This window comes from Stegastes partitus, unplaced genomic scaffold (assembly GCF_000690725.1).
Source record: "Stegastes partitus isolate 25-593 unplaced genomic scaffold, Stegastes_partitus-1.0.2 Scaffold390, whole genome shotgun sequence".
NCBI classification, from domain to species: Eukaryota; Metazoa; Chordata; class Actinopteri; family Pomacentridae; genus Stegastes; species Stegastes partitus.
Genome location: NW_007578121.1, coordinates 265,127 through 291,801, shown reverse-complemented (window position 1 = coordinate 291,801; position 26,675 = coordinate 265,127). Strand labels below are relative to the sequence as shown.

General features: G+C 41.7%; 2 protein-coding genes across 2 annotated transcripts; one reads left to right on the top strand and one right to left on the bottom strand.

The window, feature by feature from the left end:
- Nucleotides 1-1,313: 1,313 nt before the first annotated feature.
- zfta (zinc finger translocation associated) lies at nt 1,314-8,718 on the bottom strand. Its single transcript, XM_008285187.1, has 5 exons — nt 8,595-8,718; nt 6,649-7,161; nt 5,181-5,543; nt 4,141-4,596; nt 1,314-2,963 (listed from the first exon to the last, which is right to left on the bottom strand). The coding sequence occupies exons 1-5, from the start codon at nt 8,716-8,718 to the stop codon at nt 2,473-2,475; spliced, it is 1,947 nt and encodes a 648-aa protein (XP_008283409.1). The 3' UTR covers nt 1,314-2,472.
- A 1,611-nt stretch (nt 8,719-10,329) lies between these two features.
- LOC103359704 (uncharacterized) lies at nt 10,330-25,841 on the top strand. The gene is made up of 7 exons (XM_008285186.1): nt 10,330-10,443; nt 12,650-16,124; nt 17,387-18,058; nt 20,767-20,816; nt 20,897-20,958; nt 21,064-21,381; nt 22,573-25,841. Exons 2-7 carry the CDS (start codon nt 12,834-12,836, stop codon nt 22,587-22,589), a joined length of 4,410 nt encoding a protein of 1,469 aa, XP_008283408.1. The 5' UTR covers nt 10,330-10,443; nt 12,650-12,833; the 3' UTR covers nt 22,590-25,841.
- The last annotated feature ends 834 nt before the right edge of the window (nt 25,842-26,675 follow it).

The window sequence follows — 26,675 nt, the reverse complement described above, 5'->3', positions numbered from 1 at the left end:
GGGGACAAAGTGCTGCGTTGTCTTCAGACACATTTTTTTTTTTTTTAGACTAATTCACTTCGGCCTTGCCGAAGAATCTGTTTCTAACTTCCTGAGAGAAGACTCAGGCCCCGACCAGAAACAAGCCTTGGGGCCCCCTGACAGATAGACACCAAATATGTCATTGTGCCATTAAAAGCTTAAAGTCCAGGTACCCATTAGGTGTTGAAGGAACAGAGCTTTATCACAACGGACTGCACAATAAGAGAACGCTAAAACTGGCTTACCTAAGCAGAATGCAGCGATTTTAAATACTAAACACTTGTGTTTTTCCTGCTATGACAATCCAATATGCCTACTGTGCAGAAGCTTTATGGGACAATGCATGAATAATTGTTAATGTCTAAAACCACATATTCAGTGCTACAGCATGGAACAGAAGTGGGTACACCCCAGTGCAACAGCACTTTGATGTCAAGTGATTTAAAATTGTATCACCTCTCAACAATTGCATTACTTCTGAATTGAACAATATGATATTTGCTTTTATGTAATATTAAAAATGAGCAGTTCAGATTTACTATAGTAAAAAATTAGACCCAGCAGGGGAAATTCAGCGCTGAAAAACACCTATGCTCAGTCTGAACAGCTAGAAAATAACCTATGAACAGCAAAACTTGGAACATGGAAAAGAATTAGCCGGGGAAGAACCTTGTTGTGAGACTTGTATAACACAAAGATGGAAAGGGATCCCGGAAAATCAGTGACCAACGAAAAATAAGTCAATATATAGTTGCAGTCGGCCCAGTTGCACTCAAGAGTTTCTAGAAAAGTGAAAAGTATGACCTGGCCAACTCTGTCACTTGACTTTACTCCCATAGACAACCTTTCAGCTAATTTAAAGAGAAAGGGAGGGCAACACAACCCCTCTTGCAAAGAACAGCTACAAAGATTGTCTCTGACAAACAGCAGAATACTAACTGGTATCTTCCATACCAAAGGACATTGAGATGTCATCAAACATCAAACAGGAACAACATTGAGTTCCTACAGTCGGACCTGTATTTTTCAGAGTGCATGTTTAGAATAAATACAAACTGTTAGTTTGAAAAATTAAACAAGATCAAATACTGTTCAACTTAAAAGTAATGAAGATATTGAGAGGTGATACAATTCAGAATCAAATCAAAAGCGACATTGCACAATAGTGTACAGGGGTGTTGTATATGGTCGAATTGTTCAGACCAGAAGGTTACACAGCAAAATGCATGTTTGTGTCCTCTTGAGGCAGCTGCAGCTGAATATTTAGCTGAATAACAGTGGCTTGCTAAGAGTTTGCATTCTAGCTAGCTTAGGAACATGCTACGATTAGCAGCCACAAAATGATCGCGGAACATCTGGATTTTTTTCTGCTGTGCTGGTGAGTTTCCAGAGCTGTATTTTCTTTGTAAGCAAACAATGTAATCATTACTTAAGTCTGTAAAAATCACAGAGAATTCAAGGACAATGATAGAAATCCTCTGTGAGAGATTATTGTGTAGCATTAGGCTGGAGGTGATGTCAAGACTTCAAGCTTCATCAGCTCCGACCCTGACACTAACAATAGCTGGTGTAAGACTTGCTATTTAGCAAGCTTGCTAACAAGACAAAAGCTTTTGAAGGAAATATGTGGAACATTATTCTCTCATGATTGGAAATGATATCTCTTCTGTGGAAACTTTAATCTGCAGACAAGCAGAGTTAGAATAAAGCAGAAAGTGCACCACAGCTAATATGTCTAGCTAATGTCATTTTGCAAGATTTTTGAAATGTCACCATCATAAATGTTGGTGTGACCAGGCCTCTACCTGGAGACCTAATGTGCTTTAAAATAGTACTTAAAATACCATTATACCAAGTATATAATTTGTAAAGAAAAAGTCTACCACTGTGGAAATCAGCATTTCAGGAAGGGGTATATATTACTTTTTCAAAAATATTCCTTGTCATTCCCATACTGTTTTTGGTACAGAATTATCTCACTAATCAGGAGGAAGACCCATCTAGGTTACTAATGGTCAATGTAGTACCTTCAGATACTTGTATCCATACAATAATTTGCTAAATCTCATGAGGTCTCCTGGAAAGAAAGGTGATGTGCAAATAAATCTTAAGTTTCAAATGAGTGGCTGGACTTTTGTTTTTTCAGGCAATGACATTTTTAGGATGTGTCATTTCCTATGTGGGAGCTCCTCGCTGCTGCTTTAACCACAGCAGTGCTCTTTGATGCAGGTCAAAAAAGAGATTGCAGTATTTGTCAAACTGGGTCATATTCTTGTATTTTTGTCCGTTATGGCAACATTTTACTCTGCACCCACACTGTTAAAATTGGGGGACAAGAGTGAGAAAACAGGACGCAGTTTGACAAATACCTGACTTTTTCTGTTTAGAAGAGGAAGTTGGGGGCTGTTTCTGAACAGGGGCCATGTGAGGCGCAACAGACGGAAGCCCTTTCTAAGTGCCCAAGTGTGCTGGAGTGGGAGCCAGCTCAGTGTGTCCGTGGTCCTGGGAGGAAAAGCAGTCATCCGAGTGGACGAAGTGCAGGGCAGTCTGGTTGTAGCTCAGCAGGGCCTGCTGCTTTTGCTCTGGGCTGTAGAACAGGGAGTGAGGGTGAACCTGCTGGATGTGCCTCTTGATGGTGCTGACCTTCAGTGTGGCTAGAGTGGCCCCACACACCATGCAGATCAGCCCATGTCTCCTGCAGTCGTAATCCATCATGTAATCCATTCGCCAGCGCACCTGGTAGTTCCTCCTCTGGTCCTTTCCGGGGTAATGGCCATGGCGCGAAGGTGTGGCTGCAGTGCCACCGTCTTTTGATTTACCCTTCACTCCAATACCACTCTCCTCTTTTTTCACTATTTTGCTGGGTGATTTGACATCAGGGGAGGTTTCCTCATTTGTCTCTCCTGTGGTATTTAGGATACCAGCATCGCCACAGTTGATTTCTGCAGAAATAAAGTAGATCAGAGATTGGTATGTAAAAGCATTTCTTTATCACGCTAAACAGCCAAGTGAGGCAGCAAAAAAGATGAGTACCAGCCAAATAATAAAAGTGGTGGAAAAAAGAATAGGATGTGGTGGATTTACCTGCACCTTACTGGTTTCCATAATAATTTCAAAATATTTCCACAGCAATAATTCCATCAGTTCAACAAATAAGTCCTGTCATACAAACCACTCTGCTGCTTTGAATTTCAGTTTTTTAAACAAATGCCATTCTCATTGACTCAATCGGCCTTTGTTCATTGCTACCGTCAATGCAACTCAGGGGTTACATTGGAGGAAAAAATAGAGGAAACATTTGCAAAGAGCAACCCCGTAAGGAACAAGAAAACAGACAGAGCACAAAAGCTATTGCTGCTCTGCTGATGTGCTGCTTATGCTACAAATTCAATGTAGACAATGTCTTTAAAAAACAAAAACAAAACAAAGAATAATATTAAAACAACAAAAAAAAGCACTTATGTCACAGTGGCATGCAGACACCTACAGTACATAACATAACATATCTGCAATACCACTTAATATAAAATTCTCTAAATTGTACCACCATACATTCCTTGCAATACTTCTTAGTTAAACAGTAGTATACCTGCTCTAATGTTTAATTAAAAACTAAAAAAAACTTCTGATTTTCAAGATTTAAAATTCAGGCCCCACAGTGGGAACTTGACGTAACATAAATCTGTACACTTTTCATTACTGAGATTCAAATCTTTTATTTTTCAAATCCTTGTATTCCTGCCTTTGTTTTTGATGGTAGACTCAGTCCAGTCAGCATGGATACCAGTGTTGCATAAATATCTGCTTTAGTGTGGACTACTAAAACTATTATCTGGCAGTTTTTTTTCTATGTGAAGCTATGATCCAGACATGGGAATGTATGCAGCCGGTAAGTCCAAAAGTGATAAATGTTTGGCGATAACAAGTCATTTTATAACCACTTTTATGTCAGACTACTCGGAAATCACGGCTGAACTCACTTTCGTTACAATGATCACAGGGTTTTTATCCTCTATGTTAGCAGTCACACGTCTGTTGCACTGTGTTTCTACTTTGGGGTTTGTATTTTCAATACAGGCTTTCTAAAGGATTTTTTGATTGTTCATAAAGGCCTCTTACCATCTTGTATATGCGTGCTTTCACTCGAATAGTCTTTGGTCCAGGCTGCAGCCATGGCTTCCCTTTCTTGTCGGCTCAGGGTTGTGGTCTCAGGGTGACATTCTTGGATGTGGCGGCGGAAGCTGCTGACCTTGGTTTCATGGAGGACCTGAGAACACACCATGCAGAACGTGCCCTGGCCCTGAGGCCCGTAAGCCACTAGGTAGTCGAGGCGGAGCCGCCATGGGTCACCTCCGCGTAGTCGCCTCTTCTTCGGCTGGCGGAGGGGCTGAGGTCCCTGCTGCGGAGCTCCAACCCCTCCGTCCTCACCAATAAGACAAGTGTCCTGAGTTAAAGTGCCATCACCTTCTGGGTACAAGTCAGTGGTGATCTGGATAGTCTCCACGTCCTCAGCAAAGAGGTCTACCATGCCGTCTTTGGTGTTGGGCTCTGATTTGACTGAGTTTTCTGGCTCTTCTATTATGGGGCAGAGAAACACACAATATTTAGAATATTAACAAGATTATTTCCTTGATATGTAACAGTTCTCTTGAGGTTTAGGCTCTGCACCTGTGTCACAGACTATTAGGAACTGCTGCTCAATGATCGAACTTAACAGTGATTATCAATGCTATTACTGGATACTGCTTGAACACAGTAAGCTCAACACTCTTTATTTAGACTCTGATGTCAAGAGGCAGTGCTGGAAGATTCAAGAGGGAGATGGGATATCCAGACTGCTCCCTCACCTTGTTACCATGGCAATGCTGATCCAGATAAGCAGTGATAAAAAGGGTTGGTGGGTGGTAAATATGTGCCTGCGACCTCAATATATTTCCGGCTGATGCGTGACTTAATGATCAGATGACTTAATCAAACTCTAAATTGTCTACCAACAGTCACAAATGCTTGGAACTGTTTTTTGCACGTAGCAAACCAAAACCAGTCAGGACAAGATTTAGTATTTTACTTACTCGTATGTTGCATCTGGTCTTAATGGTTCAATATTAAGCCCACAATTTGTATGTGAGTGCATGTAGTGTTGTGCCTTCACTTCTCACCATGAGCCTGAGCCCAGGCCTGCAGGATGCAGTGTTTCTCCTCGGAGCTGTACACCAAGGAGTTGGGGTGGGTGTCCAGCACGTGGCTTTTGATGTGATCCAGATGAAGCGAGGGTAATTCTGCTCCACACACCATGCAAAGCAGCCGACCGGCCACCGCCTCGTACTCCATCAAGAACTCCTGGCGGAACCATGCATGCAGCGAGTCATTAAGGTAGCGTTCCAAGGTCTGGGCTGATGGTCCAGGGATATCATGCTCCTCCTCTTCCTCCTGCGGTTTGGGGGCTTCACCCTCAACAGAGTGCGGAGACAGACTGAGGGGTTGTTGTGGCTGCTCCTGGGGTGTCACAGGGTCTGGATGTTCTGCTTACAGTTAAAAAAAAAAGAGGTAATCAGTAGTATTCATACATTTAGAACAAAACGAAAAACAAACAAAAAAAGAAAAACACATAATAAAGCATTTTTACCCCCACCAAGGGGCCCTAAAGTAAAAATTTTAATCAGGGATTTGAACAAAAAGAGTTCAGTGACATCACACAATGGTTTTTGACAGCTGAATTTACATATAATTTACATGACATCATGTAAGTGCTAAAAGAAGTAGCATATCTCTTACAAATGTAAAGATGAATTCATAAGCAATTACATAGACCCCTGCTCATTTCAGTACACTTTTTCTGCGACAGTCTTACTTAGTCTGGTGTGACAGATAGGTTACCGTGGCTACTCTAAACAACAATTTCAGATATTCAATATTGAGTCACCCTTTTTGAGACCGATAGGGTCATGGTGGGGGGGTTCTAGAATTTTTTGTTCTAAAATTTTGAGTACAGCCTTGTTTCATTTTGTGAGCACAGACTTCACCAGTTTTCCTTTTTGGGTAAAGTCTACCTATGATTGAGGTCACACAGTACAGTCAAAATCCCTTCCTTCGTATTATTTTGTTAAAGCAGTGTTGTTTACCAGTCAGGAAGCAGAGCAGTTCATTTACTGACCAGCACCTGTCCACATGTCAAAAGTGTTCTTGCATCACCATCACTGGTATGTTTGTGTATTTGTATTTGTGTGTGTGTGTGTAGGATCTCTATATGAGTGCAGTTCATTTACTATCTCAGATGTCCCAAAAATGCACATGAAGGCAGCATAACAACCTTTTTTCATTCTCTAGTGTCAAAAGCTACAGTAGTTGAACCATGTGTCATATATGAGAAAAAAGTGACAATTTAACATTTCAAAGTGTGCTCATAAACTGGGTAATCTCCATTATTGTACTCTCAATTTCAAATATGATTCTGTTCTGTGAATTTTGTCCCAGTCATCTCTCCAATCCCCAACACATTGTCTGTAAACCATTACATCACCCTCCCCTACTCACACACCACCATACCAAAACACAAACGCATACTGCCACCCAGTGTAAGAATTACAAAACTCCAAGACAAATTACTCTAAGTGGAGTCTTACCCACCAGCACTATGTTGGCCCGAGTGCAGCGTGTCCTCTTCACCCTGAGGTGAAGGTCCAGCATCAGAGCTGTATGACCTCTGACCTCCTCCCAGGCTCAGGTGGCTCTCCCACCCTGAGCGGATCACCTCCTTGTCGGCAACGCTCCATAGCAGGGAATCTGGGTGTTTCTGTCGAATGTGCCTCTTGATGGTACTGAGCTTCAGTGTGGCTAAAGAGCTGCCACACACCATGCAGATCATGCCATGCCTCTGGGGGTCAAAGTCCATTAGGTACTCGCTGCGCCAATACTCGTGGTAGTAGCGTCGGTGGTCGCGGCCAGGAATCCGGCTCAGGCCAGGACGTGAGGCCCTCTGGACCCTGGGTTTGCGTCCAGAGGGCCCAGGGGCCGGGGACAGGAGGAGTGGGTGGTCAGGGCCCTCTGTGATGCTCCAATAGCTAGTGCCTGGTGATCTGACAGGCGTGACCATGCCAGTCTCTGATTCTTCCCCGCCATGGCCATTGGCAAGACCGTCTTCTTCTGGCAGGAACAAGACAGAATACAGATCAGTCCTGGCATGTTGTTGTTGCAAGTTGTCATGACAACAACAAATCTTAAAGACACATGGACAGATCTTATTAGTAAGGATGTCCTAGCCTACCTTTTCTGTTCTGAGACCAGTTCTAATGGATTCCGTGTTGTGCTTAATATGGAGCACCACTCTCATAACAGTGCGTTTGGGGTTTTTTCTTTAAATACAATAATCTGTAAACCTCTCTGTGTGGACTTGATATGGACAATGATTCTAAATGTAAAGTAACAAGAGACCAAGTACACATCATAGCCTAGTTATATTAGTATGTTCAAGGTTCATATTTTTTGCTACATTTTACAATGATGGTAACTAAGAAGCTGTATCTAATGTGGATCTGGACAATGCCCAATCCACTTAATGAGGTCAGCAGTAGAGCAGATGCATCAGTACTCCTACGGCTAAGAGCATGTGGAGGAAATGCTAATGTATGTGGATGCACTGCACTAATCTATAATGATGGAAGTTTGCTGAATAATTGGCTGCTATTAATGTATCACAGATGTATTTGTATGTGTAAGCTGTAAAGCAAAAAAAATTGCCGGTGTTTGTTTACTCTTCCTGTAAACTGGAATATGTCCTTCTTAGTGCATTTTTTATGAGCGTATATAAAAACATTTATCCATATATTGGCCAAAATTAATACTCAAATCATAGCATCGGTATCTGCATGAAAAATCCAGCATTAGTCAAAGTATGGACACACAAAACTGTGTAGTTTTACTGAATATGAAACTACCACGAGACTCCAGTAAAGTTCATTTCACACAGGTCTGTCTTGAAAAAGAAATCTGAAGCTAAGTGAGACTTGGTAGAACTTAAATAGCTTGTTAATCCAAATGATTGCATTCTAACGTCACATCAGACAGAGTGATATAAAGAATTATGCTGTAAGAAACGGTTAGATATAAAATAGTTGTATTTTAATTCTATTATTGGGCTCATGATAATTGACAGCTGGTGCGCTAGACTTCCCTCTTCATTTACAACCGCTGTCACTCCTAATTAAACGTACCTTCCGTATAGAGCTGTTAGTGGTCATATGCTTTTTGGTCTTACATAAAGGAAAGTAATTCTCTTGTTCTGTATTACCTAATGTGGGGTTATTTATTGTAATATTGTTGATGAGTTGACATGAGGTGGACTGTACCTCTGCTGTCCACTAGGTGTCAGCTGTGTGTCTGCTACGCCTGCCTGCGTGCTGTTGAGCCTTTGTTTATAGGAGCCACAGAGACGGAGGGGCCATGCTGCTCCATGGCTTTGTCCCTGACACGGATTAACTGGCTGCCTGACAATGGCCGTGTCTCTGACAGCCACGCAGACCCACTTAGCGGTGGGGGAAAAAAACAAGAATAATAACACTAGTTTTTTTCTTTACCTCCCAAGTCGCTCTCCTCTTGCGTCGCTTCCTCCTCTCCGCTTATTATTAATGAGAGCAGCTCAGGCTGCTCGGCACACCGGAGGTCCACAGGCTCGCTCTCCCCCGCTTCTTTCTCTTCCATCACTGGCCTGGCTGCTGCTTTAGTAGTGGGTGCTGTTCCTCCTTCCTTTACTGGGTCGTGGCGCCGTAACGGGACATGTCACAGTCACAACAACATGTTACAGCGGTAACATGTTCACGCCGCTCGGTACCGTTCGACACGCATCTGGCAGGCGCTCTACAACGAGCCCATCGCTGAGGAGCCCGTGCTCTCCGCTGTCCCCCCACGCGCCCCTCACGGGAGCCAAGTTAACTTTTCATACAATCACACAATCATGAATCCGCAAGCGAAAAGAGCCGCTGCTCCGCGCTACACAGGGTGGAAGCGCCTCGGCGCAGGCCTCCAGTAGTGTATTTTAAGGTTCTTGCTTGTCTTCAGGGTGGGGAGCCGAACTAGGGGCCCCTGGGGCTCCTTAAGGGGCTCCTGGGTAAATTTAAAGAGACAGTAGCAGCGTCGACGATGCACACCCACCCCGGGGGGGCAGAGGGAGCAGCAGGCGCTAGTACTGAGCTGCTAATACCGCTGCCGTTGCTCTCAGAACCAAGCGATGATAGAGGTGCTTTAGTTCGGCATAGCATCGGTTAAAAACACGAGGCGGCTCCATGGCAAATCAGGGCCCCACCAGCTCAGCTCACACTGCTTTGTACTGAGGATCCCATGTGCCATTTTCAGAAAGGTCCTCTGTTTAGTGTTGTTATAACTAGCTAGATACACTGTGAACAATGCCACATAACAACCAGCGTTATTATGGGCTCAAAATGGTTATTGCCATTACTGGTTGTTCAATTATTGGTATGATTAATTAAACAATTAGTTACAGTTTAAATATTCAAATTCCGAACAGCCAATCAGTTTACTGTCATAAAAGACCAAGAAAACCAGTAATTAGCATGTACATGTTAAGAGCAGGAATAGGGAAACAGGACGTCACATTTTCGAGAAAAAAAAACAAAAAACAACAGCAGCCACGTTTAAGGTCTCTGATCATTCAGGCTGTTCTAACCAGCATTTGTTTAAAAATCAGGAAATTCAATTACATAAAAAACAACGCTAAAAAATAAAAGTTATTTGGCTGTTGCCCCTCACAACCACCACCAGTCATGGATATAAACAATTGCATTGGTTAATTGAACATTGTTTATATTTAACCATAAACTGGACTGTCTCTGTGCCTGAAGCTTTTGCACAAAACCCAGAATCAATTGAGGTCACCGGAAGAAACACCCAATCAGTCAATCGACCTTTATCCACATATGTTCCAGCTTGGAAAAGAACATATGTTATTTGGAGCTGTAACTGTAATCTCTGTGCATTGTCACTGAATTTTCTTATGATCAGATATTGAATTTGTCTCAAATTCCGGTTTTAAATAACAGTGAAACGACAAATGACGTTCGAATTAATTGACAGCCAGTCAGATGAATGTGACGATTCATGATTTATGAAGTCATAGATAGTATTTTGAGAAATTATTTTTTTTATGCGTCTGAATGAATGGAATATGGCTTGAAATGGAAAAGAGGGGGGCGTTGCACTGTACTGTCTCTATGTGTCCACGCAACACACACAAACACACAAACGCACGCACGCAGCGAGCATCCAGGTCCCACATCCTGGTACTTTTCAGCGTTGTCAAGGCAGCCTCAGAGCACGGCTGGCTGGCGGAAAGTAGCTGCAGTGTCCTGGCAAAATATCTGTCCAAAAACGTTCCCAAAACTGTCCCGGAAAGTTAGGTGTAACTAAAAGGTAACGGATATGCATGTTTTTCTTCCTCGTGTTTTCAGGCGTGCTGCTTTAGGACTGTAATGTGCTGCTTTTCTCGCGTCTTTTAGACAGGCAGCAGACTCAGACAGGCGCCAGTCCGTGAGGACAAGAGGAGGAAGATCTTGTCCATTGTGCTACTGAGAGACACAGCGGTTTAAACACGATCTGTGCTCTTACGTGACCGTTTTCTTACCGGGTTTCTGTACGTTTTGTAAACTGTGCTTCGGCTAAGTCGACTAGCTGCGTTTCTAATCAGACAGACAGAGAATAAAGAATAAAAATGGCTCTCGACAGATATAATTTGTGATAGAAAGGGACAGGTTTAAAGGGACAGTGACACTCTGTTTCCTTCCTGGTTTCTGTAGCTTGCACATTTTTTACACACGACGGGTTTATGTCATTAAAAACGCAAAGGGTGCAATTATTTCAGGTTTCTCGTTTTAAACACAGCATGTATATCTTCATTCAACTTCACTTTCTCGTGGAAATCGCGCTCTGTGTTCACTGCAAATGTGATAGAGGAGATGGGCGTTTCAGTTATAAGCATTGTCTTGATTTGCATTGAATCCTGTTGTAGTGAATTCACGTGTTTTGCGGTATGTCAGCTCCCGAGAAGAAGAAAGTTACCAAAAAAAAGCAAGCATATCTGTGGGTGAATTCATTGCATGTCAGTTGCTGAACATATGATAAAGCATATTTGCTGAAAAGTGAATTCATAGCATGCAAAATGCAGTTTCATGTGACAAAACGCACATAAACTGTCATGTTCACTACATGTACTGAAATGTAAATTCATCACAACCTGTATGGGGATTTACAGATGATATCAAAGTTCATGCTACATCTTAGAATTTACATTTGAAATAGTAGGTGTTTGAGTATTACATTTTTTATTATTATTTATTTGTATTCACATGTTAAAAACCACATGTGGTTAAATATTGTTTCCATGTGTGTGTGTTTTTATGTAAGCAGGCCAGCATTGTACAGGTATACTGTTTGTAAATCACTCTGATTTCATGCAAGCTTTTTGGTAGTGAAATTTTTAAAGCTTAAAATACTTAGTTATCAGAATATAGTTGTCCTCTTCATGTGTCCCTATTTTTTTTACACATTACAATTTCTCAAATCAAAGTGAATTAAGGACAAGATCTGTAATGCAGTCCAGTACCACAGCTCTGCAACATATTTTAAATTTTCAAAATCTAATGTTCAGTTTTTGTTGAAGTTTTCCATCCTAAGAGATGGAATATTTTTAAGGTTATTAGTATCTGTTGAGCTAACTGACAGAAAATTATTTGGCAGCAATTCTAATATTTGTTTGATAATTTCAGTTAACTTTTAGGCAAAAGATACTCGAGATTTAGTGGTTTCTCTGTTAAAATGTGAAAGTCATTTTTTCTTCATTTTATGTTATTGTAAACTAAATCTTTTAGAATTTTGGACCAACGAAGACTTGACTTTATGATAACTTATGTTCTAATAAATTGTTGTGTTGTGTAAGGTGTTGTGATCACTTTTCACAATTTTATCAAATTTTACAAACATTTGTGACATTTCAAAGAGTAAACCATTATTGGATTAGGTGGGAAAATCAGGCAGACTAATAAATTCATCACAAGAATCATTAGTTTAAAAAAGTACAATGTAAATGTGATTAGCAGTTCTAGCATTATAGACATGTACAAATGTAATGCAGTCCACTATAACAAGACTATATACAAACTCAGTAACAAAAAAATAAAAAATAAAAATACAGTTGAATTAATGCCTCTTTGTCAGTGTCAAGAAAATCTGAGCATTGTTATCTTTTATAAGTGTATGCCAGGACTGTTTTATTGGATTGCATCGTACTGTACCAGTTTAACTAATTAAGTGCCCAAAAAGTACAGAATTTAATTCAATAAAAAATTGAATAAGGAGAAAAATTATGGTTGTTTCTTAAAATTTTCTTAAATATATTGTAAAAGTGTGCTCAATAAAGTGCAATGGAGTGCATAATACCTACAGTAAATACTCCACTTTGTCCTTAATCAGTGTTATTGTCATCAGAAGCCTGGAAACATCTTTTTAAAGATATTAAATTATGTAGATTTGATTAAATGTTGCCTCATATCAGTCAAATATTGGCTCTTGATACCAAGTTTTCTTGTGAAGATGCAACTAAGAATTGTCTTCTGTTCCTCAGGACACCTGCATACCAATGTGACGTCTGAAAACTCTGCAGCTGCTCAGCAGCATCATATAGGAGGACGCCATGGAGTTGTAGTGAGGATTCTGGATTGAGGGGCTGCACTGAATCAGCGTGACTAGGAAAGCGCCAACCATTACTGTTGGATGAGAACTGATGGGCTGTCCAAGCTGGCGATAGCATGCCAACTGCAAAGGGTAAAGGTGGCTCAACGTCCCACCGTTACCGACCAGCTTCACAGTACGATGATGCCACACTCGCTCAAAAGAGAGAATATTGGAGAAATAAGAAGCGTGAGCAGAGGGCCCGTCTGTCAGAACGGAGAGGAAAACCAGCACAACCCAGCAGAGGGGAAAAGCTCCCACATCTAAAAGCTCCTGCAGGAGTGCATTCCAGTTTGTCCGGCTCCTTTGCTGCTTTGTCCTCTCCTTTGAAGAGTAATGATGACTCATACAGTTCTGCATCACAGAGTGGAAACGGAGTGGGGGACTGTTCACATGAAGCCACCGAAAACCAAAAGGAAAAGTGGTTCCAGACAATGTCACTCAACAAAGTCTTGCCTCCGTTGCCAGTATCATGTTCCATCTCAGCCAAAGGTGCTGGGCACAACACGGCCACAATTAAATGCCCAACAGTGAAGGCTGCTGTGAGAGCCGTTACCTCACCCACATCTAGTGGAACCCAGCTGAACACCCGTTCCTCAGTGCCTCCTGTCAGAGTGACCAGAATTACCAGTGGCAGCTCCACTAAAGCAACACCTCAGCCATGTGTGTCTATGCAGGGCGCATCAGTCCCCCAAACCCAACATAAGGCACAAGTTGCATTACCCATTCAGCCTAAACTCCTAACCACCGATGTGACCACAGGTATGATTCTTGTGTCTTCTCCATGTGGTCCTGTGTCCATTAAAACAGAGGGCAAAGCAATGAACACAACACCTCAAAGTGGAACAAAGAGTGCCTTGGTCACCCTGCAGAGGGCTAAAGGTGTTGGCAAAGCACAACCTTCCCTTGAGTCTGAGGAGGAGAGAGCGGCCAAGCGCAGAGAACACTGGCGGATCAAAAAGCGGGAGCAGAGAGCTAAGCTGGCAGCTCGTGTAGCTAAAGCCAGAGAGAGGGCACATGGCGTGGAGATGACATTTCAGAGGCTCACAGCACAGAAAACAGGACCTGCAGTCAGCACGGTTCTTCTTCCAACTCAGTCATTTTTGAAAGGAGCAGGCCAGAAGCATGCCAGTAGAGTCAAAACATCATTTACATCTGCTAAAAGAGAAAATTCTAAACTGCAAAGTGGGACAGCAACTGTAGTTCTAACTAACCTGCAAACAGATCAGATAAAAGTAGAAAATACACATGGGAATAAGATAACGCAGACAGCCATCAGATCTGATTTTACTTCTGTAAAAAAGGCAGTGGAATCACAGAGAAAGCTTCCAAGTTACGCACATCTTTCTAATGTCACTCGAGGGATTGCACGATGTAAAACTCCTAGACAAAGGTTCATTGAAGCACAGAAGATTTTAATGAATCAGAGAAACCTAAGATGTAAATCCCCATTGGTAGCTTCAATGTTTGGTACCAGAAGTATGCCCAAAATTGATCCCAATGACACACCTGAGCAGATAGTAGCCAAACGACGCGAGTACTGGCGAATTAAAAAGCGTGAACAGCGAGCTAAGCTGTCAATGGAGGTAAAGGCTCGGTTGAAGGAGAAAGACTCTCTGATGAGAAGAGTGAAACGTTACCAGAAAATTCTTGAGGACATGAGGAAGGCCAGAGCGATGACGCACTTGACAGGAAGCACCCTAACTCACTCCTCTGAGACTATCGGGGGGTTCATCAAAGAGGATGGGACACTGACCGCTAACATCCCCCAAAGTCCTACGGATCACAACACCGCAAAAGACAAAAGTGACAAAGACCTTCATGTAGCTTCTAAGAATACCCTTGTCACACAACCGCGGCATCAACCTGATACTAGGCAGAGAACTAATGCTCCAGTCAGGATAAACCAGCCTCGCCCTCCACTTTGCCCAGCTCAGGTGAAAGTCTCCTTTCCTCTTGCTAGACAGTCAGTCAGCAAACCTTCAAGACTACTGTCAATCAGACCACGCACTCAGCATGAAAGCACAACTGTTCCTAACTCACATAAGTTAGCAATCCAAACTGCAAGCCAGCTCAAGCTTACTCATCCTCAAACCCCTCAAAATGCAATTTCTGGAGGATCAACAACAGGGTCAAACCTCGGTGGCTGTGTCATGAAAATGGCCATCTCAAGTGGTGCACCATCAGCTCTGTCTCTGGATCCAGGGTTGACAGAAGAGGAGAAGATGGCAAAGAAGAGGGAGTACTGGAGGATTAAGAAACGTGAGCAGCGAGCAGCTCGTGCTGTACGACTGAAACAGGGTGTTTTACAAACAAGAGCAAATGCAGTCTTACAAAGGAGGAAAGCTCAGAAACAAGCAGCAGTGACTATTGTGCCACTGAGCAGAAGTCTTACTCGCTGTACAGGAAATGTACAACCTCTCCCCACTAACAGTGCGCCTATTACGCCACATGCAAATGAGATAAAACAGGAGGGGGAGTCTATGCCAGCAGTTGACCTAAATTCTCAACCAGAACAAGCCATCTGTCCAGATATCAAACCCCCAACCTCCCCACCTCCACTTCCAGCGCCTCAGCCAGAGCCCGACCCAGCTCTGAGCGCAGACAGCCAGGCTACCACTCTGCTGGCCGTGGCCTCTATGAAGAAACTCCTAGAGGAGTCACTCAGCACTGTGACGGAGTGTAAAAGTGAACAGACTGACATTAAAATGGAGACGATGGAAGATTCTTCAGAGCCTGACATGAAGCCAAATTTACCTCAGCTCTTTTTTGAGAAAGATGACATGGCTCCTCTTGCTGCTAACCTGACATTGCAAATAAAAAGCTGGCAGCCAGATAGTGACATGTTGGTACAGGCAGATTCACCAAGCCCTCTGCTTGAGAGCTCATCAGAAATTAGTGAGACACCTCCATCTCTTTCTGCTTCCACTGAGGTAGTTCTGCATCCCACCTGTGAGCACTCATCCCAGACCCCTTCAAACTTCATAGTAAAACCATCTGTGGAAAAATCTGATGGCCCATCTTCACCACGCAGAACCCAGAGACTTCGCATCAAAAAAGTGGACCATCAAAACTGCTGCTCCCCAGAGCCACCAAAGCGCCATCATGCCACAGCTACATCCCTGAATCAACTGCAACCACAACAGCAACACTGTGAAAAACGGACACAAGAACAGTGCCAAAACAACAGCTCACCATCAGGACTAAGGCACCGCAGTGTGGTAGCAGAGCAGTGTGGCTTGACCAGCCTGCAGAGGAAGAGGGAGTACTGGAAGCTGATGAAGAGGCAGCAGCGGGCCAGGTTAAAGGCCAGCCAGAAAGAGAGACACGGAGAATGTAGCAGTCGGCTTTCTCAGAGAAACATCCAGGTGACATAATACATGGGAATAATATTCACCACCTACCATCATAAAAGTTTTGATGAGGATTGTTTTACAGTGCAGATTGTGTGAATGTTTACTTAAAAAGTAACTTGTACAGCTAGTTTGACAAATTCTAATGATGTAACATATAGCTGCACATACCACAGTGGTTCATACATCCTATAACAAAATAGTTTACAAAACTCGCTCCACCTCTTATTTCTTAACATGCATCATTGGTCCTGTTTTTATGGCAGTAATGATCCACATACATATTCCATAACAGTAGAAAGTAAAGACTGACAAAAACACTAGACACAAGAGGACCTAGTCAGGACATGTTATGCGGAAAAAGGACACAGAACAAAGCAGTGTGGAAACAAGGCATTAGGCCAGTGTTTTACTTTACATGACTACACAAGGGTTGTCTAGGGTCTACATGACGTAAATCTCATCATCTGCCCAAGTCTGCAAACATCCACATGCAGCCCACAACTGGTGTTGGAGACAATGGCATAAGAGCAATAGTGTACATGCTCTGCAGTTGTGTGTATGCATGGAATACATAGATATGACCTACTGTGCATGTATGGAGTGGAGTTTAGCAAGAAGACTTCCATAAATTAGAAATGTAGTAGAACAACAACTACATATCTGTGGAGTCCAGAGTTGTCCGTATGTGTGTCTGCACTGACGTATGATCAAGGCTTCAGCAGGAAAAGCCTCAAAGTCTGCGTGTGGACATAGGGATTAGGTCCATCTCTGGCCATGATCCGAGTGTGACTTTGAAATGTACACTAAACATTGATCAAACAAGGCGATGTCAAAATTTTCTCAGTCAACCGGCAGCAGCGTTCTCAACCCTACCAAATCAATCAATTTTTCTACCTGGCACAGCCTAAGTTAGCCCGGAACATTGGCAGGAAATCCCACAAACATATTCTTCTGAGATAAAAGAAACCTGATGAATTTTATAAACTTGTGGAAACAGTGGCCAGCTAGAAGACGTTGTCTAATTTTGACCTTTTATGTAAAAAGCCTCCAGGGGGACATGAGTAAACAATTTTTATTCTATTTACCAGCACGCTAATCATCCTCTGAGGTTTTGCACATAGAAATAACTGCTTATCTGGTGCTGACGTAGTCCCACTTAAAACGAAGGGCAAACTCATACAGCAAGTACTTCTTTTTGAAAGATAATTGATCATTTAATAATTATAGAACTGTATCAAATTTAAAAAAACATCTTTTGTATTGTTGCCTTTCAGGCTCCAGGGATTCTTCTTATCAACACTGTCAAGGCAAAACCAGCCCTCCGGCCCAAACCGTCTGTCACTTCTCTGGCTGCAGTGACCAGCATCCCTACAGTCCTGGTTGTTAGCCAAACAACGTGTAATGCTGACCAATCACCGGACACTCTGCAGGTCAAACTGCCCGTTACCAGCAGAGCACAGAACAATGTGAACATTGGACTTTCACCAGTTGTGTCCAACTGTGCAGAAGCTCCTGCATCTCCACAGCTTTCACAAGAGTGGACTTCTAGAGACACAGACACAGATGTGGACTCAGCCCCCTCCCTCCTCACTCTGAAGCCCCCAGATAACCCACTGTCCAGCATCAACCTGCAACCCATTGAACCCCTTGGTCAGAGTCCAAATCCCAAAGTCCAAAGTCCAATAAATTTTCCTGATGCTCAAGTTCAGAGCCCCACACATGTTATTCTATCCTCCACCAAGCTGGCACCTACGAGCACTATGGTTCCTCCAAAGCCAATCCCAGGTGAGTCTGAAGAGGACTTCCTGAGGAGGAAGCGGGAGTACTGGAGGATAAAAAAGAAGGAGCAAAGAGCTAGAAAGGCCATTCGGGACAAGGGAATTGCCCCACGGAAAACCTCCAACAACTGGAGGCCCATCCTGCCTGCCCAGGATCTACAGACACAGGTGAGAGCTACAAAGGTGTATAAAAAAACTAGTTTTATGTCTTACAGGCTCTTTCAAACTACTGTTTTAATATTAAATGAATAAGAGTACAAAAAATGCACTTCTTCGCGTATGCTCATACTGACATCTAGAAGATAAGCATGTGGTGTCTGTTTACCAGTATTAAGTCTTGATATCATGTCGGAAGGTGACAGAAAGTGAGAAAAATAAGGAGCACGGAAATCAAAATCCAAAATTGAACACAAATCAAACTTTAGTTTTATTTTATGTAATTTATGAATAAATTCTGAAAGTAATTTATTACACTTTGGTAGTGTCACAACAAATAAGGTTGCACCGACTGTTGCTTTGTACACAAATCTACTTAAATCTATTTATGTAAATTAAAAGTAATTACAACGATTCTTTTTTGGGGGTGGGGACTCTTTAGGTAATCATGAGGAAAACCATGGAAACAAATTGTCAGGTGCAGGTTTAGGCAGAAAAAAAAAAAGTCTTAACATAAGTAATGAAATGCCAATAATACAGCTATTACTGTCTCTCTGTTAGATCCTCACCCCAGAGTTTAATCCACACATCCCTTTACAAATATGTTACCTCTAAGCTGAGATAACCCTGATAATATCACCAGGGACTTGATAAAAATGCCCAAGATCCACAAAGGTTAAAGTAGAACGAACATACACTCACCGGCCACTTTATTAGGTAGACCTGTCCAACTGCTCGTTAACGCAAATTTCTAATCAGCCAATCACATGGCAGCAACTCAATGCATTTAGGCATGTAGCCATGGTCAAGACGATCTGCTGCAGTTCAAACTGAGCATCAGAATGGGGAAGAAAGGTGATTTAAGTGACTTTGAGTTGTTGGTGCCAGACGGGCTGGTCTGAGTATTTCAGAAACTGCTGATCTACTGGGATTTTCACTCACAGCCATCTCTAGGGTTTACAGAGATTGGTCCGAAAAGGAGAAAATATCCAGTGAGTGGCAGTTCTGTGGGGGCAAATGCCTTGTTGATGCCAGAGGTCAGAGGAGAATGGCCAGACTGGTTCAAGCTGATAGAAAGGCAACAGTAACTCAAATAACCACTCGTTACAACCGAGGTATGCAGAATAGCATCTCTGAACGCACAACACGTCGAACCTTGTGGCGGATGGGCTACAGCAGCAGAGGACCACACCGGGTGTCACTCCTGTCAGCTAAGAACAGGAAACTGAGGCTACAATTCGCACAGGCTCACCAAAATGGGACAATGGAAGATTGGAAAAACGTTGCCTGGTCTGATGAGTCTCGATTTCTGCTGCAACATTCGGATGGTAGGGTCAGAATTTGGCGTCACCAACATGAAAGCATGGATCCATCCTGCCTTGTATCAACAGTTCAGGCTGGTGGTGGTGGTCTAATGATGTGGGGGATATTTTCTTGGCACACTTTGGGCCCCTTAGTACCAACTGAGCATCGTGTCAATGCCACAGCTTACCTGAGTATTGTTGCTGACCATGTCCATCCCTTTATGACCACAGTGTACCCATCTTCTGATGGCTACTTCCAGCAGGATAATGCGCCATGTCATAAAGCGCGAATCATCTCAGACTGGTTTCTTGAACATGACAGTGAGTTCACTGTACTCCAATGGCCTCCACAGTCACCAGATCTCAATCCAATAGAGCACCTTTGGGATGTGGTGGAATGGGAGACTCGCATCATGGATGTGCAGCCGACAAATCTGCAGCAATTGCGTGTTGCTATCATGTCAGTATGGAGCAAAATCTCTGAGGAATGTTTCCAGTACCTTGTTGAATCTATGCCACGAAGGATTAAGGCAGTTCTGAAGGCAAAAGGGGGTCCAACCTGATACTAGCGAGGTACACCTAATAGAGTGGCCGGTGAGTGTAAATTGATTATTGTACGGGTCCACACAGGCACAGATGGGAGAAGTCGGCCCCAGGAGTTGAGTAGCTACTGGACCACAGCCTTTCTTTGAAGAGGCTTGCATTTTTTATTGGACAGTCAATCACAGGCCTACAAAGACAGAATGACCAGGAAGAGAGATAAAACCACTACAAAGATGACTGCAAAGAAAATGACAGCAAAAATACAATAAATAACTGCAAAGAGACATATAACTACAAACAGACCCCAAAAAGCAGCTACTAAGCACTGCAAAATCACAGCAAAGACATGCAAAATGACCACAAAGAGACACATAACAATTACAATGAGATGACTACAAGCACATACAAAATGGTAACAGAATAATGCAAAATGACCAAAACCACCATAAAGATGACTACAAAGAATTGCAAAATGACATTAAGAACAGACAGGAGTAGTACAAAGAGACATGTAACAACTAAAAGATGCAAAATCCAAACAGATACAACTACAAAATGATACAATAAGGAACTAAGAGATTCAAAATCACAACAAAGATATACAAATTGATCATAAGGAGGTGAATTGCAACGCCACAAACCCACATCAAAGATAACTAGAATAAGATGCAAAATAGCTATAAAGAGCCCCAGATTTTGTACAAATGACTATTCATCTAATGCCATTTAACAAATTAGGTGAACGAGTAAATGATGCCAATATTAAATAAGGGGATATATATATATATATATATTCTGTGTAGTTTGCTTAGTACAACCTTTAATTTTTTGTTTTTCAAACTCTTGTCTTTTTTCTCTCTCTTATTCTTTTAGGATTCTGCTCAGTGGGTGAACACCTCTGAGGAGTCAGAGCATCAAATGAGGTGGGAAGTTTGTTTTGCTTTTATTTAGAATTATTTCTGCAAGCTCCTTGAAAGATAATAATAGAATCTCTCTTTGACAGCGCATCAGTGGACACCGACCCGGCATCTTTTATATACCCCAGTTACACAACACCGATAGAAGGTAAAGCATGAGCTATAGAACTTTGCACCTTAATGTATACACACTGAAATGGCAAAAATATCACAAAACGTACGCTTTTTTTCCCCCTTTTTGAACTCTTTTCAGATGAGTCAGAGCTTCTTTTTGAGGACTATGAGATTAATAATGGTGAGGAAAGTCCAGTCTCAGATGCTTTGTGGAGGAACCGCTACCTCATGGACTATGACCCGCTCAACCAGCTGCTGGTGTGCATGGTGTGTGGGGAGCTGCAGTACTCCCACAGCCTGGAGGGAGTGAGGGCCCACATCGACGAGGCCCACCCACACACCCTGAACCTAGAACCTGGGGAGAAACAGGGAATACTGGAGGCTTGGGACGAGCAGGTGTCCCAGAGGGAACGTTTCTTCACTAGCCAGTTGCAGCAGCACAGCGGGGCTCTGGCAGGTAAAATGTGATTTCAGAGGGAAGACACGTAGAGAGGATGGGCCAGGTGTTTGTCAAGAGGTTAAAAGAACGCTGATATGAATGTTAAATATTACAACACTTTTGCTTGCTGTGTAGCATCAGCCCAGAGGGAAATTCCCCACCAATTACTAGCTGCACTAACTGTACCATTTTAAAAAATAATGAAGTGAGAATAAATTTTAAAAGGAGAAATAATTGTTTATTTAATTTTATTTAATTTTATTTATTTATTTTTTAAACAAAATAAAATTCAGAAGCAGTTTTGTTGCTTCAGCCTTGCTTGGTCTATTTTGACTACTAGTAAATGATAGCTAATGTTAGCAAATCTTAAAGAGCCCATAGTATTCGCATTTACAGGTTAATCATTAATTTTTAGGGGCACATAGAATATATTTACTGCATGCTGTCATACCTATGGATAGGTATACACTTTTTCTCTTTGACTTTTCCCCTATAATTTTATTGCAAAATGAAATGTCCACAAAAGTAACTCCAATGAAAATGGAGACTCAGGGTAGCAAAACCTACCAATAATACATGAATTTTGGGTTTTGACAAAGTGTTAACAAGAGTTGAATTTCAGGTTTGGTAATTCCAGCTGTTTGTAGGAGTCTTTCCTCTGAGTTTATTAAATACGTGCAGCATCAGACAGCAGCAGGATTCATTTGGGCATCTCCAAAGAGAGATAGATGTGCACATTGCTGCATGTGGAACAACAGCAGGAACAACATTACTCATAAACTATCCCCGACTTTGAGACAGGATCAATCAGGATCTAACTACAAGTCACACTTATCTTCACACTGGACACACAAGCTGTCACACAGAGAGTCACAGCTTATAAGCTTTAGTTAAACACTTTGTAAAACAGTGGAGTCCTGAGCACCATCACTGCTGACAGGATATTTTTATTACACTGTTCAAAAAGTAGTAGTTAGGTTGTCATCACACCAAATTTTCAGTGTTTAACCGCTAAACTTTCTACCTCTCCCTCGGAATGATTTTGTTTTCTTCCTAACCCTTTTAATGATCTCATAACTCTCAACCTGGGAACCCATCTTTATAAACTTCCCTTAAACAGGCTGTTTGTTAGGCTGTATTGCAGAATCATTAGTATGTTGTTTGTCTATCTAAGACTCATTTGGCAAACCTGTCTGACTTCTTTCACAGAAGCACACAGAGACTGAACAGCAGAGGCGATGACAGATGGAATCAACTGAATACCATGGGCCAGGACAGAAAACCCACACTTTATTTGTCTTATTTATTTATTGGTCTTTATCAGTTTGTTTACCTTCACAAAAGGTCACCTTGAAAGAGAATGCTGTACTGGGAAAATTCCGCCTAAAAGCAGCTTTACCTCATTTCCTACCAGGGCTATAATGGGGATTCATGAAAGGCAGTTTGGCTTTTTTTTTATACTGAAGCTTTTTCAACTGAGATTTTGGGACAATATTTGAAATATTTAGAGGAGAAGCCCAAGACTCTGGGAAGTACAGTCTTTGTGCTTCACTCGGTGAAATGCATCCAAAGGCCAAATCATGGTTTTCACACGACTAATATCGAGTTTGAAAGCAGATAGACATGGACATGCTTGCATTCATACTACGCTAGGTACACATCAATCTGCTGAGTAGACAGCCACACTGTCCTCATATCAAACACAGAAATGTACATGGGGCTCCGTGGATGTTTCTGAGAAGCTCACAAATTTTAGGCTGCATGTTGACTCCCACAGAGGCATGCAGGTGGATTCTTGCAGACATGCAGTTACTGAAAGCATGAACTGGCCTTAACAGACACATAGGTAACTTGTGTTCATTGAAATTCCTTTATTTTAAAATTTTACTTCCTAAAATTTGTCCGAACCTCAGCAACAATAGGCACCCAATATTTTCTGCAGAATTTAATCTAAGAAAGGCTCTGAAACAGCATTTTGACCATTAGACAATAAAGCTCTTATACAGACTCCAACTTTTGCAGAAGAGCAGCCACTGTGACCATAATTGACAACTACATGGAAACTGCAATTTTCTTTCATTTTCTAACATTGTCTGGTGTCACTGGCTTTAATTTAGTGACACCATTGAGAGCGAGTAGAATGGAACCATAAGCAGGAGGTCCTGGCGAGGGTTACGTCTCATTTTCCTTTGTGATAAAAGCATTGAAACACTTATTTGGGACCTGTGCATCTAAAACAGTGATGTGGTCACATATTGTGTACGACAGAAAATCTGGGAGAACAAAAGCTTTGGATTTTTAGGTTTCACGGTTTAAAGGTATTTTGAAATTTGTACTTGATTGAGCATAATTTGTATTTGATTTTTTTTTTTAAATCTACAGATCTCTTCTATACAGAACTGTCCAGGGTCAGGCGGTCAAAGATATGTATATGAAAATACGTGATAACTGTTTGTGAAGCCATTAGCACTAAAAGCATGGTTTACTATTGATCTATCTGTTCTGTCACAAACAGTACTGCTCTGATCCACTGCTCTTGCTAGCAAGTGCAGATAATGTACTGACAAATGTAGATTAGAAATGTTCATTTTAGGCATTGTTATCACCCAATACAAATATTTTTATCAATCTGGGAGGACAGTAGACACATGTGAGGCCATAAAACCTGCTGCTGGATAATAGGTAAAGTTTGAAAACTATGTAACTGAATTACAGCAGGCAAGTTAAAACACAGTGTAAGAGCTGCACAAGAAGAGAAAATGTATCAAATCAGTGATAAGTGACTGAGTGTGTCAAGTCTGTGACAATTATCAAAATGTAGCCACCACATGCTACTGGGCAAATCAAACCAAGATAGACCTCGTTCGTCAGTCTTGTATTTCCTTACGTCACAGAGCTGAACGTCCAATTCTCAAAAAAAGAAACAACTAGGTAACCTGTTACAAACCAACATTTACCCTGGTTCAAAATCTAGTTTCAGAATGCTCAAAGACTCTTTGAACCACTCAGATAAAAAAAAACAATCCCATCTGCTGCGTGGAAAACACAAAAAAGATTTCTCAGGTAGTAAAACTTGTTCATTTTGGGGGGCAATATTTGAGGGCACTGCTGCCAGCGCTGGGCTGTGAATCCCACTATTACACAAGTGGGAAGCATTTAGTATGAGTGTTTAAGCCGATGATGATGGTGATTTTACCAAATGACTGAAAACAAAGATGGAATAAAAATGGTGGAATTCATAGCCTACCGCTGGCAGTGCTGACAGTATGGATTTGGTCTGAGACAAGTCAAAAAAATTCTGCTGTGTACACAACTGAGCAAGACTGTTTTATTTCTGCTAAATTATAGTTTGTATTAGAAAGAGGAGGACTGGGTTATTTCTTCTTTCTAATGTTACATAGTCTGTCCAAGACAAATAAACAGCCATTTGCTGGTTTCGCACCTTCTGCATAAGCAAACTGGGAAACAGGGGCTATAATGCTTCCTCATGGACAATGAATATACAGTACATCAACCACTGCTAAGGAATTTAACAATATTTACTGAGTTATACAGTACATTCAGATGTACCCCCCCCCCCCATACCCTATCAGCCAAATTTATACCCCTATATCAGCCAGCTAGACAGACACAGCACAAGAATCCAACACTTTCTGCTATTTTGTGGCGATAGTTGCTATCAGTGCGGTATGAGGTTTTTCCTGCACTTCTTGCAGGTTTGCATTCAGGTCTGAGACTGTTCTAGACCCTTGTTAGTTACTGGATTCATTGCATGGGTATCTGGAACTGTTCCAAACATTTTTGTATGTGCTATACTGCACCACACTGTTCTTCAAGCCCTGAACCTTACATACAGTATATTCGTCTATGACAACTTTTTGTACTGAGACAACTTTTTTACGGATTTTTCTCACCTCTGTTAAAATCTTCTGCAGATCATATCAGCTTGGCCGTGTGATGTAAAATCTTCAGCACTGTAAATACACAAAATACTAAAGTGGTTATTACATGCCAAATTTTACTTTTACTGTGCAGTTGCACAATTCTTTGGAGCAGCTTTATTTATTATTTATTGAATCTCCTCTTATATACCTGATTATTGATGATGCATTATTCATGTCTGTCGATAGTTCCATGTTAGAAGTATCTCATTTGTGAGTATTGAGGATCCAAAGGCTTTCGTGCATGAGTAGTAAATGGATGAACTGTTGTATATCAGACATACAGAGCTCTAGAATTCACTTCCATGTTTTTGTATAATTTTCATTAAGAGTAAAATGCTGAAAAAAATCTTCTGATTGAGCAAGAAGTTGTGGGGCTGAAAACCTTGCACAGCTGCAAAACAAGTGAAAGAGCTGGAAGTAAATAAGTTTATTCATCTTCCACGAATGTAACTCTGACTTGATGACTTGTTTACCAGTTTAAAGGGAATGTTTAAATACCTTTTCAGTAATAAACCTTTTCTACCGCGATTGAAAGCTTTTGTGCACATTCATTATCTAATTTCAACCTCAGATCAAGTCTTGAGTGAAATTTATGTAGTTGATTGATGTATATATTTGTTTAATTTTGTTTTCTTAAATATATACACACACAAATGGGTTCTGTAGGCCTGGGGTCTCCCTGTGTCTGCGTGGGTTCTCACTGGGCACTCTGACTTCCTCTGACAGTCCAAAGACATGCTTAGGTTAATTGGTGATTCTAAATTCTTTGTAGGTGTGAATGTGAGTGTGCTTGGCTTTCTTTCTCTCTGTGTTGGTCCAGTGATAGACTGGTGACCTGTCCAGAGTATACCCTGCCTTCGCCCTCAGTCAGGTGGGATAGGACTTAGTTGTGGCTGATCAGTTGATTAAAAAATACAGTAGGGTCCAAAAGTCAGAGACCACATCACAATGTGTCATATTTTCATGTAAACCTGGAAATAATCAAAGGATTTACTAACATGTAAACACAACAGCTTTGACGTAAAATTAAAAAGGCATTATTTCTAATTTAACAGTCAAACTAAACCAGATTAGTGGCAGTGACCATGTTAACACCAAAATTTAGATTTCTTTGAGTTCCATTAAAGCAGCATTCAGACACAGAATTTGATGCCTTGGATTTGATTGCTCTCTAAGTAGCATTGTGAGCGTGGGATACATAGCATCAGAAGTCTGATTGCTATTCTGAGCAAAGAGGGAATTTCTCAGCATTACATCATGGCTGGACTGACGGTTTCAGGTAGTGGATACTGGATAGATTTCTGAATGGATTAGTTGTATCTAAAGCAGAATCAAGCAGACCAAAAGTGAGCACAAGATCAGAAGATT

What these genes read in the sequence shown, in the direction of transcription:
- LOC103359704 (XM_008285186.1), top strand. Translation starts at nt 12,834, where the DNA reads ATGCCAACTGCAAAGGGTAAAGGTGGCTCAACGTCCCACCGTTACCGA. An exon ending in CCCAGGATCTACAGACACAG is followed by an intron (nt 18,059 to 20,766) that starts GTGAGAGCTACA and finishes TTATTCTTTTAG; the next exon opens with GATTCTGCTCAGTGGGTGAA. An exon ending in TTACACAACACCGATAGAAG is followed by an intron (nt 20,959 to 21,063) that starts GTAAAGCATGAG and finishes AACTCTTTTCAG; the next exon opens with ATGAGTCAGAGCTTCTTTTT.
- zfta (XM_008285187.1), bottom strand. Translation starts at nt 8,718, where the DNA reads ATGGAAGAGAAAGAAGCGGGGGAGAGCGAGCCTGTGGACCTCCGGTGT. An exon ending in AGAGGAGAGCGACTTGGGAG is followed by an intron (nt 7,162 to 8,594) that starts GTAAAGAAAAAA and finishes TCCTGCCAGAAG; the next exon opens with AAGACGGTCTTGCCAATGGC. An exon ending in GGCCTGGGCTCAGGCTCATG is followed by an intron (nt 4,597 to 5,180) that starts GTGAGAAGTGAA and finishes GCCCCATAATAG; the next exon opens with AAGAGCCAGAAAACTCAGTC.